A 25,801-nucleotide genomic window follows, 5' to 3' on the forward strand; every position below is an offset into this window, starting at 1 on the left:
CGATGCATAGGCGTGTCTGCACGTTTTTACAGTCATAAATTGTATCCCGGTATGTCTGTAACGTTTAATCTATATTTCAAACTGAAAATGCGAAAAATTGTGTTTACGTCAATTGTTTTTTTCAAGGATATATGACAGACCTTCTGAGGGTTTTAATGTACCAATAGTCAGCGAGTGTCTTAAAACAAGGGATGTGGATGTCTCGAACATAGTACATATACCACCAGCTTACCCTTGGCATTTTAGGAAAAGTAAAGGAGCCTCGTGTTCTGCTGGAATTATTCAAGTGTCGGTTAATGATGGATACTCTTATCACCAGCACATAAATAGCCGCCTCGTGAATTTTTTTCAACTTGAAGAAGATAATTTAAGAGTCACTAATCAGTCAGTGTGGTCTTTGAAGTTGGAAATGACCAACATGGCGATAATACTTGCCAGTCTAGTTCAAAGAGCTATGGGGTACCTTTCGAGTTTTTAGGTTTTTGCGATTGTTACACATAGGATATTAAATCCGGAAAAATAGTTTAATTTCCTATATGGGTACCCTCTTAATGATACGTCAAACAAGATCTCATCTAAACAACATAAAATTCCTGTGTATTTACACTCAATCGAGCACATTGGTTCCCGCAATTGTTATTGCGACTTAACTTTTTACTGCTTACACGGATGAGTTTATATTTCGAAAGACTACTAGAATTTTTTGAGTGAGACATTTTACCAAGCCCCGTTGAAATTAGCCTGCCGTTGTTACAAACGCGCGATTACATCTCTACACTTGTGATTTATAAGCAATTGCATCGACGCACACGCGCGTCTGGATCGATGCAATCGCGCATTTGTATCGATGGTTTCGCGCGTTTACATCGATGCAACCGCCTGTAATCTGCAAGTGTACCGATGCAATCGCGCGTTTTAAAGTCGCCGTGTGTAACCACTCTAAGACCACAGAGTAACTTTATTATACGTATACTGAAAGTAGTCTAGAGACCTTAGAGGGTGGAAAAAAATAATGGAAATATCATTGACTTACAAATAAATGGACGACGGGTCTAATACAAAAACCACGAAAAAAATGTCCCAAGTCAACCTATTCGAAATTTAAATTGTAATGTCATCGCAGTATCGCGCTGTCAGTAGAACAAATGAAGACTGTCGCGCTCTGTATACGATTTTAGCGCCTTACAAGTGCGGACACTTTTTAGCGCGGACCCGACGTCCATATAATTGTAAGTCAATGGGAAATATGGAGACTGACGAACATTTAAGTAATTTCATTATCATCAACCCACGCATATGTCCCACTCCTGGACATGGGTCTACTCTCAGCGAGGGTTTAGGCCATAATCCGCCACGCTGGCCCAAAGCGGGTTTGGGTCTCCACACGTTTTCCGAAGGTTGTGAACCTTCTTCGAATTGCAGGTTTCATCATGATGTTTTCCTTTACCAAAAAGCTCATGATAAATTTCTAAATAAATTTTTTTGCATATAAAGTCTAACAAACTCAGGTGCGTGCCTAGATTTGAACACGCCTCTGCTTGAGAGGGCGTATGTCAAAACTTTAGTTAGGCTACCATGGCTAATTGCAAGTAGATATAATCCTTTAAAATTCTTTTTCTCCTATTTTGTTAGAACACATGGTGAGATTTCGGTGAACGTCACTAATGTTGGCATAGTTAAAAATAAATTAAATAAAATCGGCTTTATTTAACACGCAAAACAACAAACTAATTAGAAGTAATTATAGGAATTAATTACAAAAACAGTAAGAATTTAGATATCATTATCATAGGTCGGAAAAAGGTGTTCCAAATCTATAGATACATGTGTAGCATCATCAGCACCACCCGCGCGATCAGAATCATTAGCACCACCAGCACCATTAGCATTATTTATAAACATCAGCTGCATCAGCATTATTAGCGTCTTCGTCATTCTCATCATTTTAGTAGCAGTAAGACCATACGTATTTCTTTCGCCACATAGGTTTATTGTAATGAAAAGTCAGTTATATACTGCATTTTTTTGACATCAATTGCTGTAAATCCCAACTATGACTTACAATATCGTCGTCCAACATCGTTGGACAAAACTACTAAGTGAGTAATTTGTATCCGGAATTCGAAAAAGTAATGAATTAAAATTTGGTGATTTTAACAATTCTATATCACTCCTTGAGCTATATTTATACATGAATCTATGTATGTGGAACACCTTTTTCCGACCATTGATTATTATAGATAAAAAAGCTCGATTAACATAAAGAAAAAATCCTTCAATCTGACTGGACTCGAACAAGCATCTCTTGTCATATCGGGGCCACGTCTCTTATCAACTAAGCTACAGACAGAGTCAGCAAATTTTACGAATTTCTCTATGTTCTTATTACAGATCTTTGTATGGAATTTAAACGGTTTTTTTAACCTAGAGCTTCACTTGTGCGAAACTCGTGAGGTTTTTTCGAAAATATTGCTATTTTTCTTTATATTCTAAATGTGGTCGAAACTTGTGATGTGCGCCCACAAGCTCAAGTGCTTAAGGCTTAAGCTCATTATCTTTATTCTTTTATTTATTATATGATAGAGCTTTTTACACATTAAAATTTTTATTTGGTTTGTGTGGTTGCCTTATTGATGAAAACTGAGTTTCAAACTCATAGCTTTGAGAATTGACATCAAAAATAGTGGGTTTAGAACTGATCGTGAACAAAATAGTTAAATGTGGCGTCCTATACAGTTGTGCTATCAATTGTACGGGCTAATGGTACAAATAGTCCGCGGGGAAAAGCCTGATGTCCTTGCCATATTTTAGTTCTTTACGTGTAAAAAACATCAGCATTAAATGATGCTTAATGTTCTTATATACAATAATTACTTTTAAAACAATCATTGTGCTTTGACAATTTGAATCATTACGATTTGATTTGCCTATTCACTGTAATGGTTTAGAGTTGCCTCGGAGTATTACTTTCCATAAACATATTCATATTCATGTATACAAGGAGCAATTATATTGTAAAATATTGGTGTTATGTTTTTAAAAGCACTGACATAGCTACTTATTAAAATTTTTAACGTAAACTGCACGAACAAACTATCTTCATTAAAACATTTATCTTCATCTAATTTTACTACCACCGGGTCCCTATTTCTTGTGCAAAGTTTTACTACAAACTTTGTGCTTCTTTTTTGTAAAATCACCGTTTCCATAGGTACTATTTTTATTAACTTTTTCATTTTAGTACTCGTTACAATCCTTATACTGACAGGATACTTGCAATGAGTGTTCGTAATCACGAAAGAATTTCTGCATTGTCCAAATATTATCGGCGTATCTGTCATATTTAAAGCGTCTGGTTTTACTTGTATAGGGTGGGGCATAACATCGGCAAATACTCTTGTAGTTTTCTTGAATAGCAACTCGTTAGATTGAGAGTCGTAAAACTCAAAATCGTAATAGCAATTGTGACAGCCTATATGGAGTACTTGTACGAAATAAATACGTACAAATTTGGTCTCACCGGATTTTAAGGACAAATAGGTTCTGTCAAAAACAAATACATCCATTGCGCGCTCCACAATTTTAACAATTAATTGTAACACTTCATTTCGAATACTTGAATTCGAAGTAGTTGTATTGGTTATGCTTTTCGATGTTGTTATGTTAATTTCATATGATGTATTTGTTTGTAGTACACTCGGTGCTGTTGTATTAATTTTATTTGATGCATTTGTTTGCATTACACTCAGTGTTGTACTAATTTCATTTGATACGTTTGTGTTATCGGTACATCAGAGACGCGCTTTACTATGCGCACATAATAAGAATGGGTGTCTTTGGTGTCGACACTCAAGTCCAAAGTGGCAAATGGATATTCGTAAACTTTAGATTTATTCTTTACTAGCCATGGATAAATTGGTGGTATTACTATCGTTTCAGGAGCGGTTACTGATCTGTATTCAAGTTTTTTGTACGGTAGGCTCATTATCGGTACGTAGTATTTGTAGTATGAATCGGATGGCGTCATGGAGGCAGCAGGATATTTTACATTAAATTTAATTTTTGATGCAAAATTATGATCCTTAATTGGTTTAATTGTTAATTTGAAAGTATACGTTATGCCTGGGACTAATTTAACTGCAGTAATAGGTAACACTGAAATACTTTTGAGCTTAGGTATATCGATTACTGAATGATATTTAATCAATACTATGCGGTTAGCACAATTTTTGAATTTTAATTCTATAGTGAGTTCTTGCGACGAATCAATTTCAATAGTTTTTGGCGAATGCTTTATGATACTTTTATTTAATAATTGTTGAGAAATTCGTCGATATAAAGAATTTCCTGTTGTGAGCTTATAAGTTTCAGATCCAACAGGTGATATCTCACTGTTACTAGTTTGAAACGACATAGTATTCATACGAGGTAGAAATGTATCTACTTTTTCTTTCATATCATTATCATTGACATCATCAATCGTCATTTCTGGAATTATCATTTCTGGACTGATCGTTTCTGGAATGATCATTTCTGAAACTTCTTCCTCTTTAATTTCTGGATCAATACCTTTGCTAGAAAAACTTTTAATATTTTCTTGTACTATTGGATCAAGTTTAATTACGCTTCGAGTTTTTAAACGTTCCATACTTTTGGTAGAAAAACTTTTAATACTTTCTGGTACTATTGGATCAAGTTTAATTACGCTTCGTGTTTTTAAACGTTCCCATTTTCTAGCTGTTCTAGCCTTTACATCTGCTAAATAGAAAGGATTTATGTACGTAAATTCTTTTTGCAATTGTTCTAAGATGAGAGCTTTTCGAAGTTTATGGTCTTTTATTCGATGTATATAATCAATTAATGCTGCTTGAATACGAGTGATAGCACGTCTCCATTCAGGTGAAGTCATGTCAATATCGTATTGATTCTCAATTGACTTTATGAACTCTTCAATGTTAAGGTTTGGGATCGTATCGCCCCTTATTCTAAAATTATTACAGCTTACGAATTCCATCTTAATGTGATGACGAAGTTCATCACACATTAAAAAAATACTTAATGAACACAAATCTCTTCTTAAAATTAATACAAAATACACTCGTAAGTAGCCGAGAAATGAAATGTCATATTGACAAATTACACAATAAGAAAAAAATAAAAGATTCTTTCTTTTTTAATTCCCAGCCAGTAGCAAACACAGTTAGCCAGTTACATATAAATCAGAATAAAAAAATCTTTTCGTATATGAATCTCAAAATAAAATTTTAAAATTCTACAGTACTCAAGTCTCATTAACATAGAACTTTTTAATTTCGTAGTTATGGTAGAAGAAGTCAATTTAGTAGTTTTATTTGTGAGATTATATTTGGTTTTGATTTACAGATTGGCAATGGAACCCGTGCCGCGCATGTTACTCAGCATAGCCTTAGCTGCTTTACTGCCAATAGCTTCGCCGAACGTCCAGGACCGATTGGCCAAGGAAAATATACCTCATTCTAGACAGAAAAGAATTTTATGGATTACCAACGATGGACGTCTTGCTCTGCCACCAGGAACTACCATGTCAATCACGCCATCACTATCAATGCCTTTCGTAAGACACCCACCCAAAGGTTTCCTGTCTAATATGACTGTCAGTTTCCCTTTTACGAGTAAGTATTGAAGATTCGACGAATATTTCCCAAAACTCTGCCAAATTATGAAAAACAACTCAAATGAAAATCGTGGATACTCAAGATACTAAAAACATTTTACTTATTGACTACAAAAGTACTTTAAAAGTGATTCAAACCTAGACAATATTATATCTATGATCACGTAAACACCCAGCGCTGTACATTCTATAATAGGGTATCTAGAAAAAATACGTTTTTCGTACATGCTTGCATTGGGTCTGAAGCATGTAATAAATAATACTTAGTACATTTTAACGTACTTTGCGCGTTTAGCGCTTTTCCCGTTGTAGTTTGCTGGGTCTTAGGGGGTTATATATTAAGACTATTGTCAGATGTTCTAAAACAAAGTTTACTTGCAGGTGAACTGACGTACGAAGTGGAGTGCGACAGTCAGTATTTTCAGGCTTAAGAAGTGCTTAATTAGAATTTTAGCCGCAATTTAGGTTAGACTATTTTTTCTTCTATGAAAGCCTCATTGTATCAAGAATTATTATCATGTCTTCTTATCTTGGGCATCCACGGTTATGAATTGTTCATATGACACTACTTTGATTTAAACGTTCACGATTTTCACACATTATTTGATATTTAGTTAGGGACTTAATAATGTACAAAACATATTTTAATTACCTCGACGTTTCGAACGTATTGCAATGTCTCGAAGGTGTTGAGTAGGTCCCGGCTGACTGACTGACATGGTTGGTCTCACCATGGGACCTGTAAAGGGCCCGAAACGTCGGCTTGTTTGAAAAAACAAATATAGGTACTCAATTTAGATCCGACAAAATAGTTTGATATCCCATGTGTAACAATCGCGAAAACCAGCAACTCGACATGTGACTTTATGTCTGATTTTTATGCTTGATGGCTTTCAGATAAACTGAAATACGAAGTGGAGTTTAAAAGTCAGTAACTTTCAGGTTTTGTAGGATTTTATTAGAGTAGCAGTGAATGTAGAGTTGTTTATGTTGTATTTAGTTACTTGTGTATCCTTCAGTTTTGAACATTTCTGTGTATGTTAGTGATAGTGATTTACATAATAAATAACATAACTAGTTATTAGTCATAAAAAAATTATTCATATAGAAAAAATATTTTTAAAATTCGAAATATTTTTCCAACTGTCCTATATTAAATGTTATTAAATTTCCTATAAAAATTTCCATAATATTAAAGAATTTTTCAGTGACAAAATGTACTTTATTATGTAATTAATTTAATATATTTAGTTTATAATGAGTAAGCCCTCATCACTTTGCGGTGTCTTCACAGGGTGCCACAATGGTGCCACATCACTTTTTTCATTAAAAAAAAATCCAAATTTTTCACCATTTAAAAATGTAGGTACCTAACAGTAAACATACTTAATTATTTATAAATATTCAGAGATATTTTTTTGAGTGAGCCCTAAGTTTTTACAGAATTGATTGAAACCAAGAAAACCCACACTCATTAGGCAATAACTAATGCCAATATTGTTATTATTAATGAGGCTTCAATAGAAGTAGCATGCTATTTAGATTAGAGTAACCAGTGGGTCAAATCAAGGCATTATTAATAATTATATAAATTAAATATAATATTTTTTATGTTGCGAAGAAGATAAACAAAGCTGTGATAATATAACCGAAAAATTTAAATAAATTATTTATTTACTTACGTTGTAAATAGAAGTATAGTATAAAATATGGATTTCACAGTTTTTTATATTAATAAATAAACGATTGTAGAATTAAATTGTGTATTGAATGCAATTGTGAATAATGATATTCGTAGTTGTAGTATTTTTAATTTTTGTAGTCAGATTAATTTTCAAAACGTTCAAAATTTATGTAGAGAAACTGTAAAGTTTAAAGTAGAAAAACTGTAGAAACCCGATAAAATTAATAACAGTAGAATTAAAAACTTAAAAACTAGTTGTGTTGTTAATAAATAATAAAAGTTATTTTGTGTAAGTTAAATTTTTATCACAGCATTAATGATCCGCAGTTGACTTCGATAAGCTTGGTTTGACGGATAATGAAAACCCCTATGGAGAATTGCCGCCTATATTTAGCCGGTCTATGGGAAGAGCTGCAGCTTCTATCATGGCTGACTATGTGGGACAGTATCTGGATAGGCGGAGAGGAAAGAGGTCGCAAAGAGGAATACCCCCTGAAATAGAAGAGCTCGTAATGAACAAATTGCATGGAGGTGAAAGGTACGTTCATGCTGTTAAATACTTTGTAAGTCGCCGTGATAAGGAACACTAAAAACTTAAATCAAAATTCGAAACAATCACAGACAACCTACATAGTAAAACGGTTTTCCAACACTGTCGCCGGTTGCTGCAACCGCAATTTGTATCAAAATAGAATATTATTCGCTTCTAGTTGCCACTTGCATGTATCCAACACAAAAGACACGTTTATGCGGTGCCTAAATCAAGGACTTACGATTGTGGTGAAGAATAAATGGACGTAACTTCGAGTAATAAAATTACTCAGTTTATTGAGGACCTAGATTTTAAATAGGCATTAAGGTTAGAAGGATATGTCAGAATGTCAGTAAATTGAGTTCATAAATCTTTCTAGAATATTTCTGTCGCATTGTTTAACAGCACATAATGGTCAGTGCTGCTAAACAAACTGCTACCAAAGAGTTTACCATCAAGATGATGACCGAACAGCCTACTTTGAGACTGAAACAATAACCAATATATTTGACCATACGAGTGACTTCTCTAACTGGGACATGCATAAAGTATCAACCAATGACTACAGGACAGTTGTCGCGTTCTTCGTACGTGTCTAAATGGTTCGCATGAATGCAGCTAGTATCAGTAGGTACTCATAAGTAATTGGGTATAACTTTCACCTTCGCTATAAGGAAACATATTTGATTATGTTGTGAACAGTCTGTGAATGGTACTTGAAGGAAAGACGACAACGTCGGTCAAAATCTGGGATTTGAATTTTTAGTTGCAGAAATGTAAATTGACTGCAGTTTGAACCACGGCCGCTCACAGTCCAAATGTTGAGCATGTTACGCTTAAAATGAAACCCAAACTAATGTTATAAATGCGAAAGTTACTCTGTCTGTTACGTTTTCACGCCTAAACCACTTAACCAATTTTGGTGAATTTTAGTATAGAGGTAAATGGGGCCTAGGAGAAGGACATGGGCTACTTTTTGTCACAAATTTTGGTCGGTTCAACGGTTTTGGTCATAGTTTCCTAAACTTATGTAGTTAGTACTGGATTGTAGTTGTAGTTCTGTAATCGAATGATATAATTTAGTTTATGATAATCTTGTTTTGTATTTGTAACCGATTGAAGCAATGGTATAAGCGGTTTCAACATTTTGGGTCAATTTAAGTGCTTATCCATTTCGTTAAAATAATGAAATGAACCCAAAATATAATTATGTGTAATGTTTGCTAGGTAATGCCTCTAGGGGCGTATAGATAGTATTTTAATGTTTATTTTTTGTAATATTAAATGACGGGACTAACGAGTCGTGCGCCTGATTGTAAGCTACACGCCTGGCCATAACAGTTGCAGTGCCACTCAGAGCTTTAAATCGCAAAGATCTGAGGGGCACTGCCACTCCGCCCGTCACCCTAAGGCATAAGTCGACAAGTCCCATGGGCCTGTAATTTCACCAGCACTCTTACCCTTCAAAAACTGGAACGCAGTAATGCTAACATTACTGCTTGGCGGCAGAAATAGGTAAGGTGGCAGTACTTCCCTGGACGAACTCTTTCACAACGAGCTACTGCTGTTTAAATCAGGTTTGGCAGCATTGGTTTTTATTTTAATAGAGTAGCAAGAATATAGAACTGAGTAGCTGTAGCCCTGAAACTTTGCTTTTAGCGCTGTCACAATGGTATTTACATAGGCGCCTATTTACATAGTGGTATTCGAAATGTGGTGCTATCGTAGAATTGGACGGTCAAAGTCAAGAATGTCGAGGTCTTTAAACGTATAGTGAAGAAGGTGGAGTTGGTACGCAAGCTGCGGAAGGTTACCTATTTGGGTCATGTACTGCGACATGACAAATATCAATTATTGCACACTATAATGACGGGCAAAGTAGCTGGGAAGCGGAAGGTTGGAAGAAGGAAAATATCATGGCTTCGTAACATCAGGGAGTGGACCGGCATCAAGACCGTGGAACAACTGTTCAGGCTAGCTCTGGACAAACAAAGATATAGAAAACTGACTGCCGATCTTCAATAATGGAGAGGCACTTGAAGAAGAAGATAGTAGTATTTACATAATATCGCAAATGTACAAGATTTTTATAGGTTCTTTGTTATAAATTTGTAAATTTTTGGTTGAAATACTATTGATTTGATTTGACATGTGTTGTTGTTGAAATGTTCCCTTTTTGTTTTTAAATAAATAAGTCAAACCCGAAAATTTGTACGTTTCCTTCATGGTACGCAAATTTTAACATTTCGTTGTCCTGACCAGAAAAGCAAAGTTCATGCAGGGAAATAAAGTTTTTTTCATATTTTTATGTTACAACCAATTAGAAAATGACATTGATAATCTAAAAACAAAATTCTTGTTATATGGTGATTATATATCGCTTGACTTTCTATATCATTTCAGGGCTCTTCTATACGGGATGGTGGAGGATTTATTTGAGAGCATAGGCATGTCTGGCAGAGAATGTTTGCTCAGAACTATATGCGAAATCCATGCACATCCACTTCACAACTTCGGATTCTTTGGTGAAGTGATGAAATTATTCTTTTCGTAAGTTTCTTAATACTGATTGTGACTTAAAATTTTTATTCTTTATTACGAGCTGATTAATCTTTGAAATCAAAACAAATTTTCGCCATATTTTACTTGACTTAGATTTTTAAATAATTGTATAGTAAAATCATAAAAGTTGTGTTTTGTTTATATTTTTTGCCGGATAAAGTACAATTAGTGATGTAAAGATGAATTTTGTAGTGACTTCAATTATTACCAAGTTATTTGTGTATTTTAGGATGCTAGCTCAGATTTGAGTTCTTATTACTTCAAAAAAGAAAGTCGATTTACTACATTATAATGTTTGTAATATTGTAATGTTTCTATTACTTTTTAATTTAGCCCGAGTAAGTCGCCATTCTCGAGTCTACTCCAAGAGTATGTGGAAGCGCAGAAAGCGGGCGAGACAGGCGGGGAATGCTGGCCCTATTATAGACTCTGCCCAAAAAGCATATTTATGCCATCTTCCAATAAGTACTCGTAAGTTAAACTTATTTAAAATAATGTATGTCATGGACTGTACATCTAAATCCATCTGTACAGGATCAAGAGCACGTCAACCTCAAAAGATTTAAATTGAGCACTATGTCGCTTGCAATAGAATTATCATCTCAATCTCATTAAAAGAAACATTATAAGGTCGACCAACCTGGGATCTACGGTTTTTTCGGGCTGGGCCAAACAAAATTACATCTTCGCTTTATCTCAGTTCCATCAGCATTTAAGATTTTAAAAATGTATAAAAAAATTGATACTTTCTTGCAATTTACAATAATTGTACTAAAATCCGCTCGTATGAGAGGAGAAACGTGCCCAGCAGTGGGATGTATAAACGGGTTGATGATGATAACTAAAATCGACGGGTATTCCGGTTTATTCTTAAATTCGACTTTAGGTTGCGTTCAACAGATGCCCAAGATACTCGGCCCCCTAACCGACCTTTTGGTTTTGAGAGCTTTTTTACGCATTCAACAGAAAAGTGTAAAGGAATTCCAGCTTTTTGGTTGTAATTTGTATTTACGTAATGTAATTAAAGATCAAAATGGCTTATAAAGTTTCTTAAAACGTCATTCAGTAATGGTGGTCTAAGGAAGTCATACCAAAGAGAATTTTACGGCTCACAGGTTAAAGGTTAAGTTCGTTAAACACCTTTCTTCACACAGAACCAAATAGACGGTTATAGGGTCAGGTACCTATCTTAGGGCATCGATTATACATAACATTCAACTTTGCTGTTTAATAACAGTGAAACAAGAATTGAAAAAAGCTCAGTAATTTTTAAATTCTTTCACAGAAAAGAAGCGGAAGACCTACACAGACTACGAGACGAACAAGAAAGTGTTGATATCAATAAAATAGATAATTTAGGACATAAAGCAATGTAGTTAGCACATCTATTGAGTCAAAGTTATGTTTAATTTAAGATAGTGTTGTCAGATTCCCTATTCTTGAGGAAAATCCCAAACAGCGTTTAACCTGAATGTTAAACTATTCTGTTGGATATTTTTAATAACCGTTCAATTTCAGTTGACAGAGCCATACGGTACGCCACACTGTGGACGCAGGTTCAAGTCCTGTCGGGTTCAAGGAATTTTTCTTTGTGTTCGATTTTTAATCGATAATTATAACAAGCTAGTGGTTATTTCACAAATAATTAATGAATATCACGGTGGTTAAACATCGTGAAATTCAATAAAATCAATAACATTTAAATATTTTTCCTACTTCAGCATTGTTAGATATTTTTTACTGAATAAAAACCTATGCTCGAGGATTTTTTGCAACAGGACTCTGGCAATACTATTTTGATGTGGGCTTTATTAATACATACTAAAACCTATACGAGTTCACACGCCACAGTGCGAGTCAGTAATATTCCAAATTTAGAGTAGCGTCCGACCAAAGTTTTTATTATGTATACCTTTTTTAAAATATTTATTTTTTAATTATTAAGTGCCATCTTGTAATACTTACGTCAACGAGACTTCATTATTATGGGCAATTATTACAATAAGTTAATTTCGCAATACAACAATTAAGTGGTGTAACCATGGTGTAACCCACATTAATTTTGTTTCTACAATATTAGTTTAAATGCAATTTTCTCGTATAAAAAATATTTAATTATTTTTTTACACATGACAATAGCATCCAAATATAAAATAATTATGTTCTTTAGTATCATTTAAAGTAAATAATGTAGATTAAAATTGAATGTAGGTTTCACACCACTATTGCGCTGATCAGTTATTGACAATAACTTTGATAATTAACGTTTTAATCTTCATAATTGGATTTCAGTAGCAAAAATGTATACTCGTAGGTTTATATTGAAAAACAACTTCCTATTGATGCTACTGAAACTGTACTCAAGTTCTTGTATAGTTGAAGCCATGTCTTATACATAGTTTACAGTTTCTATTCCCAGTTAATCGTCTTACCTACTCATAATTAGTTTTGTTTTTAAATTATTTATAAGTGTTTATGTTTATTTTTACTGTTATTGTCTAGTTTTTAGAAAGCTACCTACATAGCTAGTGATTTCGAATTTTTTTCTTAGGAAATAAATTGTTTTCTAAATAACATTTTTTTTTATTAACAGCGGTTTAAATTTAAAAGAAACGAAACTATTTCCATTGAGGCAATAATCAATCGTACCATTGCTAACATTAGGTAGCGAAGACTGTTATTTATTTTAATTTTTCCAAAATATGTCAATAGGCATTAAAACACTTTTGAGATGCACTTGTTCAATAGGTATTTAACAATTTTTACTACATAGGACCCTTAAAGGCATAAGTGACGAAAATAGGAACTATTTGACAGTTCATGAAGTAATACCACTCCCGCACCCCGACCCTCTTTTCCCATCCTGCGTGACCCCGTGTAGAGAAACCAATTTAGTATTGCACAAGCACTAACTCACTAGCACAGTCAATAGCGTCTCTATCGTTTATATAATACTCGTGAAGAACCGTTTGGCCTCATTTATTCAACTGCAAATATAACTTGGTTGAATCGAAAGCCTCCGACAGGGGGCGTGGGACGAAAAGACTGATAGACGAAGGGAATATATTGTTTTATCGTATCAAAACTCTGCTATGATTAAGGTAAAGAGCAAAAATCGAAGTGTTTTTCTGATGTTACTGTGTTTGCGTCAAGGATATAGTGTTAGTGTGAGAAACAAGGATTGTAATGGAATTTTGTGTTTCAGCCGCAATATGTAACGTTGGCATGTATAATTATATTGAGTGCGGTTTCCACCGCCTCTATAACAAAAAGGAGTTACTCGGATCAGTCTATAAGAGAGTATATAACAGAGGTAACTAATTTAATTTTTTAAATTAATTCCATGACCGATATCATTACCTTCAAACACATTGTACAATGACACTTAAAACCTCTGCATAAATCTTATTTTAGAGAACATGCTGGTGGAATGAAATATGCAAGGAGGAATTTCAAACTTTGTTCAGATGTAAATGTCCATCATGGTCATTTTGCCGGAGTCCAGGACGTTACTACAACGCGGTGTGTTCCATGACCGAGACTGGATACATTTGGGATCAGCCCACATCCGAATTTAGGCCACCCGGCCAGTAACACCAAAGTATGAAAAAAACAAATGAAGATCATTCTTTAAGATGCACTTCGTTATTTAACTCATCTATTATTTCACTTGTTTGGAATCGTGTAAATAATTTAAAGCACGTGCGGAAAAATTCTAACAACGATTTCCATTTGAGACTGATTTAGAAATTGAAATAAAATTTCGTCTTCTATTTTCTATAATATTTAGCTTAAGATAGCTTTGTCTTGTTTCCTCACTCCTGTACAATGTTTCACAGTATGTTTGTCTTGACCAATTTAGTTTTCATATCATGAAAATAAATGTGTTTATTTAGTAATGGTTTTATTTGATATAGTATTGGTAAAATGTTGACCTTGAATGGGAATAATTGATGGCTCTCGAATAAATCGAAGCCTCGCTGAACCGCGCATGCGTCATGATATGCCAGAAATTGGAATCAATACCGAGGATACGGCAATCGGGATCAAACAGTCAGAATACAACAAAATCGCCAAAATGTTGCCGATTTTAATTTACCTTGTCGCTTTGTCAGGAGTAAATTGTGAACCAGAAACAGTGAGGGATAATTTCGATTACTTCAGCTATGGAAACAGTGACGATTTACTCAAGAGTTTGGATTTGCATATGGTGCGTACTAGGACCTACGCCATGACCATTACTTTGACATTTCGATAATACTTACGTTCTGAGTATAATTTTCAGCCAAAAGATGAAATAGTACTCCGACCTCAAGAGGTGAAGGATTGGCCTCAGCAATCCCTAAATGTTGGTCAAATAACTGCAGTATCTATCAATTCCTTGGGGCAGCCAGTTATTTTCCATCGAGCCGAAAGGATTTGGGACGAGAAGTAAGTTGCAGTTAATGCATAAAAATTAAAATTAATTTTTACGAAATTTTAATTATTTCATATGAGTTTTGTTTCAGCACTTTCAATGAATCCAACGCCTACCAGAATCTTGAAAAAGGACCAATAATTGAAGATACCATATTAGTATTGGATCCTCATACGGGCTCAGTTCTTCACAGTTGGGGAGCATATGCTTTCTACATGCCACACGGTCTTACGGTGGATCATCATGACAATGTTTGGGTCACTGACGTGGCAAAACATCAAGTATTCAAGGTAACTAACTTGTTTTTCTTGCAAACTACCAAACTAAAAAACAATTGCTATATAATAACAAAAATACTTTATGGTATTGTCTCAAAACTGTAATATGACTATGTAAAACGAAATCGTCGGTTAAAAGGTAAAACTCACTAATAGCCTAATTGGCCAAAGGGAGATAATTAAGATTTTGTATTTTTTCATTATGAAAAATCACTAAAGGACTGGTATGTATTAAAACATGAAGGACACCACAGACTTACTGAATTTTTCTTGTCATAGATGTTCTTCCCAATAAAGCAAAATTGAAAAAATCTAGTTTTTGAACAAAATGTCACTTAATGAGTTTTACCTTTTAACCGACGAAATATGAAACATTACATGAGTAGGCATAGTATAGGAAATTAGATTTAATTGAATTTTTGTTTAGTTGCACTATACTATCGACATTTCAACTTTCCTAACTGCCCTTTCGTAGGTCGAACGGTTACCATGCCAGACTGCCACACAGGTCCCAGGTTCGATTCCCGGGCCGGGAGAAATATTTGTATGGCCTAAATTTATTTTTCTCGTGAGTTTGGGTGTACTTTGTGGTTGTCTATGTGTCCATGGCACCCGGGACACAAGGTTTCCCTAGTGCGGGGCTATGTTGAGTGTGTGCGTTATTATTATATTATTATTATTTCTACATCTAAAAATTCCGATTACAGTACACTCCAACCAACCACAAGTACCCAAGCTTAACAATCGGGGAAGCGTTTACAGCTGGATATCCTTACAGACGTAGAGTCTTACTCTGTATGCCCACGTCGGTTGCTATTGCCACTACTGGAGAGATTTTCGTCGCAGATGGCTATTGTAATAATCAGATCCTCAAATTTAATGCAGCAGGTACCTTGCTGATGGCTATTCCTTCGTACAGCGACACCTTAACTCTGAATTTGCCTCACTCTGTGACTTTGCTAGAACATTTGGATAATGTATGTGTCGCTGATAGAGAAAACATGAGGATTGTATGCGCCAAAGCTGGTCTTAAGAGCTATGTGAAGATGCTAGAGCCAGCTACCGTTATCGAAGATCCGACTTTAGGGCGAGTATTTGCTGTGGCTTCTCACGGAGACACGATTTACGCTGTAAATGGTCCGACGTCCCAGAATATTGCAGTCAGAGGTTTTACGGTCAACGCTTTGTATGGAAATATTGTAGACACGTGGGAGCCAAGCACTGTGAGTATTATTAAGTATTATTGTTAAAGATGTTAGTGATATAATCCGTACTTTAAATGCACAAAGACTTTTAAGTTGTAGTAGTTACGCGCTACTGTAGATATGAAATTTAAGTTAGGAAACTTAATCTACATGTCAGAAGTATTTTTTTAAATTCTTGTTATATCTTACAATGAATTTTTTGTTTGTGTGAATTTTTTTCCCACCTTTACAATATAGTATCTATGTTGCTTTATTTAAGAGCAGATGTAGGCAAAAGCAGTAGCAATCTCGGTCAACACCAACAGCAAAATAAAATCTGTGTCGAAAATTTTTAAACAGAACTAAGGTTAATAAGCTGATCCTTGCATTTACAGGGCTTTACCAACCCGCATTCTCTGGCAGTGACAAGGAACGGTTCTCATCTCTATGTCACCGAGATTGGACCCAACAAAATCTGGAAATTCGAGCTAACCGACGTATACGACAAGAAATAGATTCAATTAGCACTTACACCTTAAGCTGATATTAATATCTGCAGTAAAACCACGATGATACTCAAGTTAATTAATTATTTAGACCACTAGATAATGTTCAAGTGTTCTAAATACACTGTGTTTAGTTTAAAACCAATAATATTTAGTCTATCTTTTTCTATATTGTTGGCCTAATTTAGGTTGGAAAATTATGGCTCTCTTGTAAAATTACATCTGCCTATTTCGTTGAGGAATTAATTATAATTAATAATATTGACATACCTTCACGATTGTATTCCAAAGCCGTAAAGTAGCGCTCTTCAGCACCAACAACATTTTGAATCATTACCATCCATGGTGAATGGTTGTTAATCAAGGTTTTATTGTAGGTACTTAAATCAATTAGTTGAAACCTTTATTGCGAATCAAATTCGCCGATCAATTATATGATAGAAAAGAACAGTGCAAGTTTAAAACAAATGCGTGCGAGCGCAATAAATTCTTCATCATCGTATCGAACACACTTTGTAATGAGACCACTTGTTTTAATCATTTAGGTCACTGGTTTCCCTGCATTCAGAATACTGAGATACAACAGTTAATCAAATCATAGACGTAGGAATTACAGAGATAATTGGAGATGGGCAGGTCACTTGACAAGATGTCAAGAAGGGAGACGGACAAGAATTGATACCGAGTTTCAGCCAAGATTAGAGAAAAGGGTTTGAACAAACCGCTTGGTACCTACAGTTTATGTCAGCAAGGGCTCAAAAGGGAATGGTTTGTAAAAGAATCAGCAATGGATGATTGTGAGCTAGAATAGAAGGACTATCACAACGTGACACCCATTATCATAAAGTCCACTTGTCGTTTGTCATATCCTTGATTAGTAGAACTCCCAGTTTTCAATGAGCTCTGTTTGACTTCTCTGTAAAATTACTTTAACAGTAGGGGACTTAGTTTTAAGAAATTGTATAAATATTAAATGAAAATATTTAATGGTTCCTGCCGTAAGCTTTTTAATCCATAGGGCTTGATTGAGTAAGGGTACTGAAGGGTGGAATTTTAAGGCTTCTGATAGACGATGTGGGTGCGAAAAACGTACGGTTTTAAAAGCGAATAGTGAGATATAGCAGAAAGCGATATGTAGGTCTTATTTACCGGAGAAACCGTTATACGGCAAAAAAAGGAATTTATGTGTACAAATTACTCAATCACAACAAGATCCACATGTAATACAATAAAAAAGACAATACAAATTAATAATAAAAGAAACATGTCTAATAGATCCTTTGCTCGGTTACTGAGGACCAGGGTTCGAAATTATCTAGATATTTATATTCTATGATATTTATCATGACAATTCTGCCGTCCACTAACTAAAACGCAATTATGTGACAAATGGTGAAATATGCGTTTTAATTAGTAAAAAATAAAGCACAAAATTCTCTTTTAAATAGAGGTAAATTTAGTTAGAGTGTAGCATAGCTGAAATATCATTAAACAATTTCAATGTACTAAAACTGGGTTATGGTTTTTTACGATATCTCAAAAAATATTACGTTACTTAGCCGCGTTTTAGTTAGAGGACGGCAGAATTATACAATATATATCGGATAGCTATCGGATCTTCGCTGAATCTTAATTTTTAACCGACTTCAAAAATGGGAGGAGGTTCTCAATTCGACTGTTGTTTTAGTATGTATGTTACGCGATAACTCTGGCATTTGTGAATTTGTGTGGCGATTTTAATGACTCTTTTTTTGTTGGAAAGAGGTTACCTCAGTAGTGGTCCCATTTCAATTTCAAGAAAATATTCCACCTCTAAAGGTAGCGAAGTAGGGGATAAATCCGGTTTCGCGCACTTTCCGGTAACCAATTTCAATAAAACTTCGCAAATAGATGTAATTCCAGGAACTTTTGAGGTCGGTTTTTTTAGTACTCTGTACTGAGATTATGTCTCTTTAATTTTTTACTAAAAATGACAAACAGTGGGGAAACTTAAATAAACACGAAGAAAATTTTTGGGAGAATAATTTACTTTGTGATTTTTTTTCTGAGATTGACGTTTGAATATGTTTCGGATACAAAAACATGCACGACATTGCTAGCATTTCCTTCCAGTTAATTTTGTAAATATCAAAATAGTTACCATGTAAATTATCATGATAATTATTATTACTTCGAACCCTGCTGAGGACTACGGAGATCATTGTCTATTTAGCATACTACAAACACCCGTGTCAAATATTGGAAGCCATTTAGAACTATGGTCCAAATATAAACACGCACAGATATCTGAATACTTTACTTCACTTAAGTGTAATTTTGCTATAAAAGAGATAACAAATAAGTACATAATTTAAAAATGCTATTTTCTTATAATCCGTAGAAGTTTCATGCCTTGGTAGATAATTATTCGCACCCCCCATGGAAGAATGCCATGAGTGGAGTTACGACAAATATGTTTATTGGAGAGGATGTGGGTAATCCACATCCTCTCCAGTTCTTGTAACTCTGACTTATATTGTAGAGAGTTACAAGAATTGGAGAGGATGTGGGTTATATTTTTCTGTATCTAATGGATCAATAAATATTTTTGACGTAACTCCACTTGTGCCATTCTTCCATGAAGGATGCGATGTGTACGTAGCTGTTTATAAAATTTTGCCTTAGGCATTTTTAAAGGTAAAATTTCATCGAACTAGAATGTTTTACCTACTTAAAAGTAATAGGAAAAAAATTTTTCTGAGTGTTCGATCTTTGTATTAATAATTATAGCAAACTAGTGGAGTAATTTCACAAAAATAATTGAATATGAGTTCAATAAAAATTTAAAGTAATAGGAAAACTTTATGAAAATCGAAACAAAAAACTAGACACGGATACTGGACCTACTTATCGTAACTAACGTAATCGACATTTTTAACGAAAGTGAGTTATTAACATATGTGGAAACTGCGAAACGAGATCTACAACCCCCGATAAGAGGTTTTTCTTATATATCTTATTTAGTTTCAGTTTTATTGATAAGCAAAATCAGCGTAGATGACATTTTTCAAAGAAAAAATAACGTTAGGTGCTAATATCTCGAATCTTACCAAAATGCAAATGCGTTAGTTATGATAAGGACGGCAGGATAGTTACACAGACGACGGTTTATATTACAACAGGTACATACGTACTTAAAATATTTTGGTAAAATAAATACATAGAGAACACTTAACCAAGATAAAAAGGACCAAATTAAAAAGGATTTGGTACGAAAGAACTATATCTAGACGATTCTGGAATGTATCGGTAGACAGTTACGTTGAGATTAGTAATTAAAATAGGTAAATAAATAAATGAAATAAGAAAATTGTTTAATTTTCCAACCAAGTAATTATACAGGTTTTAATACTTTATTTATTGATCATTATTAAACATGTCAGCCCCATTAGAAAAACAATGCATCATGAACACACTTACTAAAATCCAAACAGATAAATCAAAATACTACCTAACCAAACATGTACAAACCAACAGTAAGGCGCCGCGCAAACGTATGTCTTGTGTTGGATACAAGCAACCGGCAACTAGAAGCGAATATTGTATTTTCATACAATTAATATGAAATCGGCACAGTCGCCGGTTACGGCAACCGAACACAGTCGCCGGTTGCTTGTATTCAACACAAGACACGTTTACGCGGCGCCTAAATGTACGGAAACCAACCTGTTCAAATAACCGTACCTTGAGAGCCTATGCACACGGCGTATTTTATACACGCCGATGACGTGTGTTTCACGAACGCGCGTTTTCGGCGCTGTAAAAGGGGGGCCTTTGCGCTTATACGCGCCGTAGACGCGCTGTTGTGAATATATTGAAAAACGCGCACACATCGCGTTGCAAGCAAGAAGTTTATATACTCCACTGTTTACACTTAGAATTTCATGTAGTTGCTTTATTTCAAAAAGAAACCGAAATTAACAAATAAAACTAAAATTAAAAGTATCTTTTATCAAAATGTGCATACATACACGCGACTACAGCACGTCTGCGGCGCGTTTACGGCGCGTATAAAATACGCCGTGTGTATGGGTTCTGATAGGTTCCGTCCGAATACACTCCATGAGCAAATGTTGTCCTATCTTTTATCAAATCCTCAGGAATTCCACACAAATACTTTTATTTATAAAATATTTACAATAATAGTTACATTCAAGAATATACACTAACTATGGTAAGTACTCAATATTTTTATAGCGACAAATAGGTATTAAAAGTATACATTATTTTTACTGCGTAGTATACATATAATAAACATTATTTATTATGCTGTAGATATGAAGCTAAATAATTTATGTCATGTGCACCTACTTGTTAAATTATTCACTTACTCTTTTTCGCGACTTTCATGAACAAGACCATATCTGAAACAAAATATTTAAATCTTAGAACGTACAAACTTATATACAATCGGTACTGTGATATAATAAGTTGTAATCAAAGTATAAATGAAAAACATTTAAAAAAATAAACATCAAATATGAATCAATTGTGTATTGGCCATGTTTATGTGTCTTCCAGCTAAATATAAAATTCTCCTTCCACAAAATTTCCTGTCTTTACTTATACAATACAGCTCTAAGTGTCGTTTGATAAGCTTTTTCTTATGAAAATTGTGTCCATAAAAATAATTTTGAAAAGACTCAGAAGGGGCTGTTTCGGGCGAATATGGTGGATGAATCGAACTGCTAATGTAGTTAGATTGGAATATGTTATTTGCTGGCTTTCTAAGTACCTACGTGTGGCACTATCATGATGAAATACCACTCATGAATTATAAACATAAAGGTTCCCGCCTATTTTTAAAAATGATAAAATATGATTTTGATTATTTATTTATTGGACATTGGCTATAGACCCATTATTAGCTTAAACAAATAATTAAGAAGCTCAAAACATTACTAAAAACTATCTTTTTAATTTGCGCAAAAACTGTAACTACAAAAACCCACCATTTTTTCCTATTATTTTGACATACAAAATGACCATAGAGAATATAATTTTTAAAAGAAAAAAGTTATCTTTTGTTTAAAGTTAGCTCGCGACATAAACCGCACGGAGTTTTTGGCCAACCTATCACATTACAAGATATGCAACTGAAATCGTTTAGATGAATATCAAAAAACTTAAAACAAAGGTTTTTTTCTCAAAATGGCTAAAATTTTCTCGGATATGTCTATCAATGATTGAGTCGTCGTTCTGAAAGAAAGTTGAAATTGTTTCCTCTATTTCCACTAGTTTAGTTGTCCGTCCTCTCTTTTCACTGGTCTGCTGTCCAGTCCAGTTAGTTGATTGAACTATAAAGAATTTCTATCTTGTTTGCACAGTTGAAAATAAAACAAGCTTTTTTTGCTGGACCCGGTCTCAATTTTTTTTTTTTAAGATGGTTTATAAGGATATTCTGTCCTTGTCTAGCACGTCAGTTACCAGCAGATTAGTTTGTGGTCAAATTGCTTCCTTACAACTATAAAAAACGTAGGTCTTGCTATTAAATTAAATTAATTGAAATTGTTATTTATTATTATAAGGTGAAATGGTGTTGCATAACACAATAAATGTTATGTGGCCTATCTATTATAATAGATTACTCACTAATAAAGATGATCATGACGAGAGCCAAGACTATCCAGAGCCACCACTTCCACGCGCCGCGACTGTGAACTGCAAGCCGCTCCGACTCCGCTTGTAGTGAAGATACATTCGTATCTGTCAACTCTGACGACTTTTTTAGGGCCTAGTAAAAGAAAAAAATGCATGGTTTTCAGATCCACTGATATTCAGTTGAAATGACGAATTTGTATTTTAATCTTCAACCTACATACCCATAAGGTTTAATACTAAGTTTAGGAGTTGCAGGTATAATGTCAGGGGATTTAATTCCGTCTTATATACATACATGCATATGTGTAGGAATAAAAGTGGTATAATAAGAACAGACAAAACATCACTTCCAATGAGGCACTGATGATTTTTCATTGATATCAATAATTGCCAATTTTTTTTTAAATAGGCAATGATGTTATCGCTATTATATACATATATATAAATGCACTGAATACTGGTGAAAATGTGGCATTTACTATGGTATCTTTCTCTCAATGTCTGTGTTATATGAACCCTCCAGCCTACATGGCTTACTTTAAAATTTCGTAAACGTCTTACCTCAGTATCTCCTTTAATAATAGTGCTAGCAATCTGTGATTGTTCTTTCAGGCTTTTAGTCAACATGACCATATTTTCAGCAACTTTTTCTTGCATGTTTTGGTGGTACTTGAGAAGCGTATCAATGTCTTCCTGGCTTGTACTGTTGCTGGTAAAGTTTGGAGCTTTAATTATGTTGCGTTTTCGTAGTGTGTCATCGCTGTCGTCTGTTAAGATACTTTAAAGTAATTAGTAAAGCAGCTGGTGTATCATAAAGCTGTAGTCATAATTTGGGCTATGAAAATTTTTCTAAACATATCAGTCATCAGTAAAGAATAAAAATTTATAAAATTGATTCTAATAAAATTTTAGTGTATGGCCAAAGTTGTTCAGTCTCATGGATGCTTTAATAACTGATAATATACGTCATGTAAAAAACTTTTAACTCTGTTCTCTACTTATATTACCCATGAAATCACATATTGTCCTAACACAAAGATGATAGAATTGAGAAAACAACCATTTGAAACTACAAAAAATTACTGAATGGACTCAATAAATGTATATTCTCATTTATAAGTGGATAAATCAATGTTATGTACAAATAAAAATAATCCTATTATTCGTAATAAGATCCATTCAATAATGTTTTTGAACTCATATTTTCTCATTATTCAAATCATATTTTCTCAATTCTACCATTTTTGAGTTATGATAGGGTTTGATTTCATGTATTTTATATCTAGAAGCGAGTTCTTTGTAATATTAAATTATTATCCAAGCATTTTTTTTTTGCAACATATATCTACATCTTAGGGACAACAATTATTGAGGTGGACAATTTTGGGAAAAAAGAAAAGGGGCCCCACAAATTTACAATGTTTAGGGCATCTTTGACAGCCTCCGTGGCCGAAAGGTTACCACGCCGGACTGCCATGCAGAGGTCCTGGGTTCGATTCCCAGGCCGGAGATATATGTGTATGGCCTACATTTATTTATCTCGTGAGTTTGGGTGTAATTTGTGGTTGTCTATGTGTGTGTCCATGGCACCCGCAACACAGGGTTTCCCTAGTGCAGGGCTATTTTGAGTGTGTGCATTATTATTATTATTTTAAGTACAACTCAGCACCGGCTATAATAGCAGACACAAAAGTGAAAAATCTATTTATCTGCACTTACATTTGAACTAATCTGAAAAGCTAGTTTTTATTTGAAATTTATACCTAATCCAAATAGTTCAGATCGTAGCTCTGTTCCATATTTAGCAACGGTCTTTTGATGTATTTCTTGGGCTGGTGTGTCCGCACAGGCTGTTCCATGAGGCAGCAGTTGAACAGCTTCTAACTAAATGAAGAAATTAAATATAAATGGCACTTAGCCACACATTAAGGCATACAAATTGTCTCTTTTTCAAACTAATGTAAGTAAGTCATGCAAATTTGACAGTTTCTTAAATCAATAACAGTAATTAACATTATGCTAAATTGATTTTTGTTCATTGTGCAATTTCAAGAACTATTCAGCTAATTTAAATTAAATTCAAAATTAATAAAATAATACAAAAAGTAATGTTTTTAATCATGTAATATTATTCTACAATCTATGATGAATAACTTGTGACAAATAAAATTATTAATACATGTATGCAAGTCCTTTTATAAACTCTGTTGAAAACTTGCAACTTTTAAGTTGGTGTTGTGTTCGTTGCTGGTGTCAAAATGTCAGCAGTGGATTACCATAACATTCAAATTAATGTTAATTTACTTGTAATATACTTTTGCTTGCTATGCGTCTCATATATTGATGAAAATAGTAACTTTTTAACTACTTATAACCTTGATTAGTATATCTTTCAATTACCTTTTCAATTGGATTGTTCAATGTTGCAGACTGTACCAAGCCCTTTAGGAAATTGATTCTTTTTGTGTAATCTGCCATTACGTCTTTTGCAGGCTTACTGTAAAATTAAGATATAATTCATTATTGGTGAATTTGTTTCTTCCGAAAGGTTCATTGTGCTCTAAAGCAAAAAAAGGATGTTTCGGGTGTGTAACTTACTCAGGGTCAGTTTTAAGTTCAGCGTTCATCTTGACCAACGATTCTACATACTGTTTTAACCTCCAGTTGCTATCCACGGGCTCTTGTTTAGCAATATATTCACACTTTTTGAGTAGTTGCCTTACATTCATTTCATTACGAGATTTCTTTGGCATGGTATGCATTGGCCTCATGGGCGCGTTTTGAGTAACTTTTAGCTTTTCCGTCATAGTCATTTTGCTGTTGTTTTCTTTTATACTTTACAATTAGTTGAGAAAATGTTTAAAATCTTACACAGTCCTTCTTCGACTAACAAATAAACAACACGTCAATCGATAACATGATTAGTGATGTTACGTTACTTGCTTGCAAATCCGTTGATAACGATTGAACGATAGAGCTATATTTTTATTTACAAGGTATAAGTCTTAGAATAATAACGCATAGAAACCTAGCCCGCACACGCTAAGTGAGGCAAGTTAATGGCTTCCCAACGGGCTCCCAGGAGCGCGCGGGCTGTTAGTGCTCAAGGTCAAATTGCACCGCGAACAGCTCCAAAATTTTTTGCTAAAAATGACGAAATGTGCGGTAAATGGGTGTAAAAATAGGACAGACAAACATAAAATAGACACTAACATCACATTCCACAAATAAGTAATGCGTTTCAACTCATATTTTTATGTAATTATTCACTAAAACAGAAAAATAATTTCGCGGCAACAAGATACGAAAGTGTTGCAAAGTAACGAATTTTTTTTCTTCCCATTT

General features: G+C 34.2%; 5 protein-coding genes across 7 annotated transcripts in view; 3 read left to right on the top strand and 2 right to left on the bottom strand.

The window, feature by feature from the left end:
• LOC113230960 overlaps positions 1–12,571 on the top strand; it is a 37,170-nt gene extending 24,599 nt beyond the window's left edge. The window contains exons 2-7 of one of the 2 annotated variants that reach the window (XM_026465073.1): positions 5,383–5,651; positions 6,551–6,580; positions 7,665–7,875; positions 10,273–10,419; positions 10,765–10,902; positions 11,717–12,571. In XM_026465073.1, the coding sequence (XP_026320858.1) occupies positions 5,390–5,651; positions 6,551–6,580; positions 7,665–7,875; positions 10,273–10,419; positions 10,765–10,902; positions 11,717–11,807 (879 nt within the window). In that variant the 5' untranslated portion in view covers positions 5,383–5,389 and the 3' untranslated portion in view covers positions 11,808–12,571. The remainder of the gene's footprint in view (positions 1–5,382; positions 5,652–6,550; positions 6,581–7,664; positions 7,876–10,272; positions 10,420–10,764; positions 10,903–11,716) is intronic. The other variant, XM_026465074.1, reaches the window with a different exon arrangement.
• LOC113230864 lies at positions 1,831–5,106 on the bottom strand. Its single transcript, XM_026464969.1, has 2 exons — positions 4,426–5,106; positions 1,831–3,790 (listed from the first exon to the last, which is right to left on the bottom strand). Exons 1-2 carry the CDS (start codon positions 5,042–5,044, stop codon positions 2,964–2,966), a joined length of 1,446 nt encoding a protein of 481 aa, XP_026320754.1. The 5' UTR covers positions 5,045–5,106; the 3' UTR covers positions 1,831–2,963.
• A 698-nt stretch (positions 12,572–13,269) lies between the features above and the next one.
• On the top strand, positions 13,270–14,281 carry LOC113230765. Its single transcript, XM_026464849.1, has 3 exons — positions 13,270–13,532; positions 13,637–13,744; positions 13,846–14,281. Exons 1-3 carry the CDS (start codon positions 13,524–13,526, stop codon positions 14,023–14,025), a joined length of 297 nt encoding a protein of 98 aa, XP_026320634.1. The 5' UTR covers positions 13,270–13,523; the 3' UTR covers positions 14,026–14,281.
• LOC113230764 (peptidyl-alpha-hydroxyglycine alpha-amidating lyase 2) lies at positions 13,989–18,557 on the top strand. 2 transcript variants are annotated; one of them, XM_026464848.1, is made up of 6 exons: positions 13,989–14,032; positions 14,547–14,641; positions 14,717–14,862; positions 14,940–15,138; positions 15,834–16,349; positions 16,706–18,557. In XM_026464848.1, exons 2-6 carry the CDS (start codon positions 14,639–14,641, stop codon positions 16,823–16,825), a joined length of 984 nt encoding a protein of 327 aa, XP_026320633.1. In that variant the 5' UTR covers positions 13,989–14,032; positions 14,547–14,638; the 3' UTR covers positions 16,826–18,557. The 2 variants fall into 2 exon arrangements, with proteins under 2 accessions (XP_026320633.1, XP_026320632.1); XM_026464847.1 differs by lacking the exon at positions 13,989–14,032 and having other exon boundaries at positions 14,423–14,641.
• Positions 18,558–20,897: 2,340 nt separating this feature from the next.
• Positions 20,898–25,554, bottom strand: LOC113230728 (vesicle transport protein USE1). The gene is made up of 6 exons (XM_026464800.1): positions 25,055–25,554; positions 24,857–24,953; positions 24,220–24,340; positions 23,018–23,223; positions 22,448–22,589; positions 20,898–21,219 (listed from the first exon to the last, which is right to left on the bottom strand). Exons 1-6 carry the CDS (start codon positions 25,267–25,269, stop codon positions 21,179–21,181), a joined length of 822 nt encoding a protein of 273 aa, XP_026320585.1. The 5' UTR covers positions 25,270–25,554; the 3' UTR covers positions 20,898–21,178.
• Positions 25,555–25,801: the final 247 nt, after the last annotated feature.

The sequence above is a fragment of the Hyposmocoma kahamanoa genome, unplaced genomic scaffold (assembly GCF_003589595.1).
Source record: "Hyposmocoma kahamanoa isolate Upper Pololo Valley unplaced genomic scaffold, ASM358959v1 64, whole genome shotgun sequence".
In the NCBI taxonomy this organism is placed as follows: domain Eukaryota; kingdom Metazoa; phylum Arthropoda; class Insecta; order Lepidoptera; family Cosmopterigidae; genus Hyposmocoma; species Hyposmocoma kahamanoa.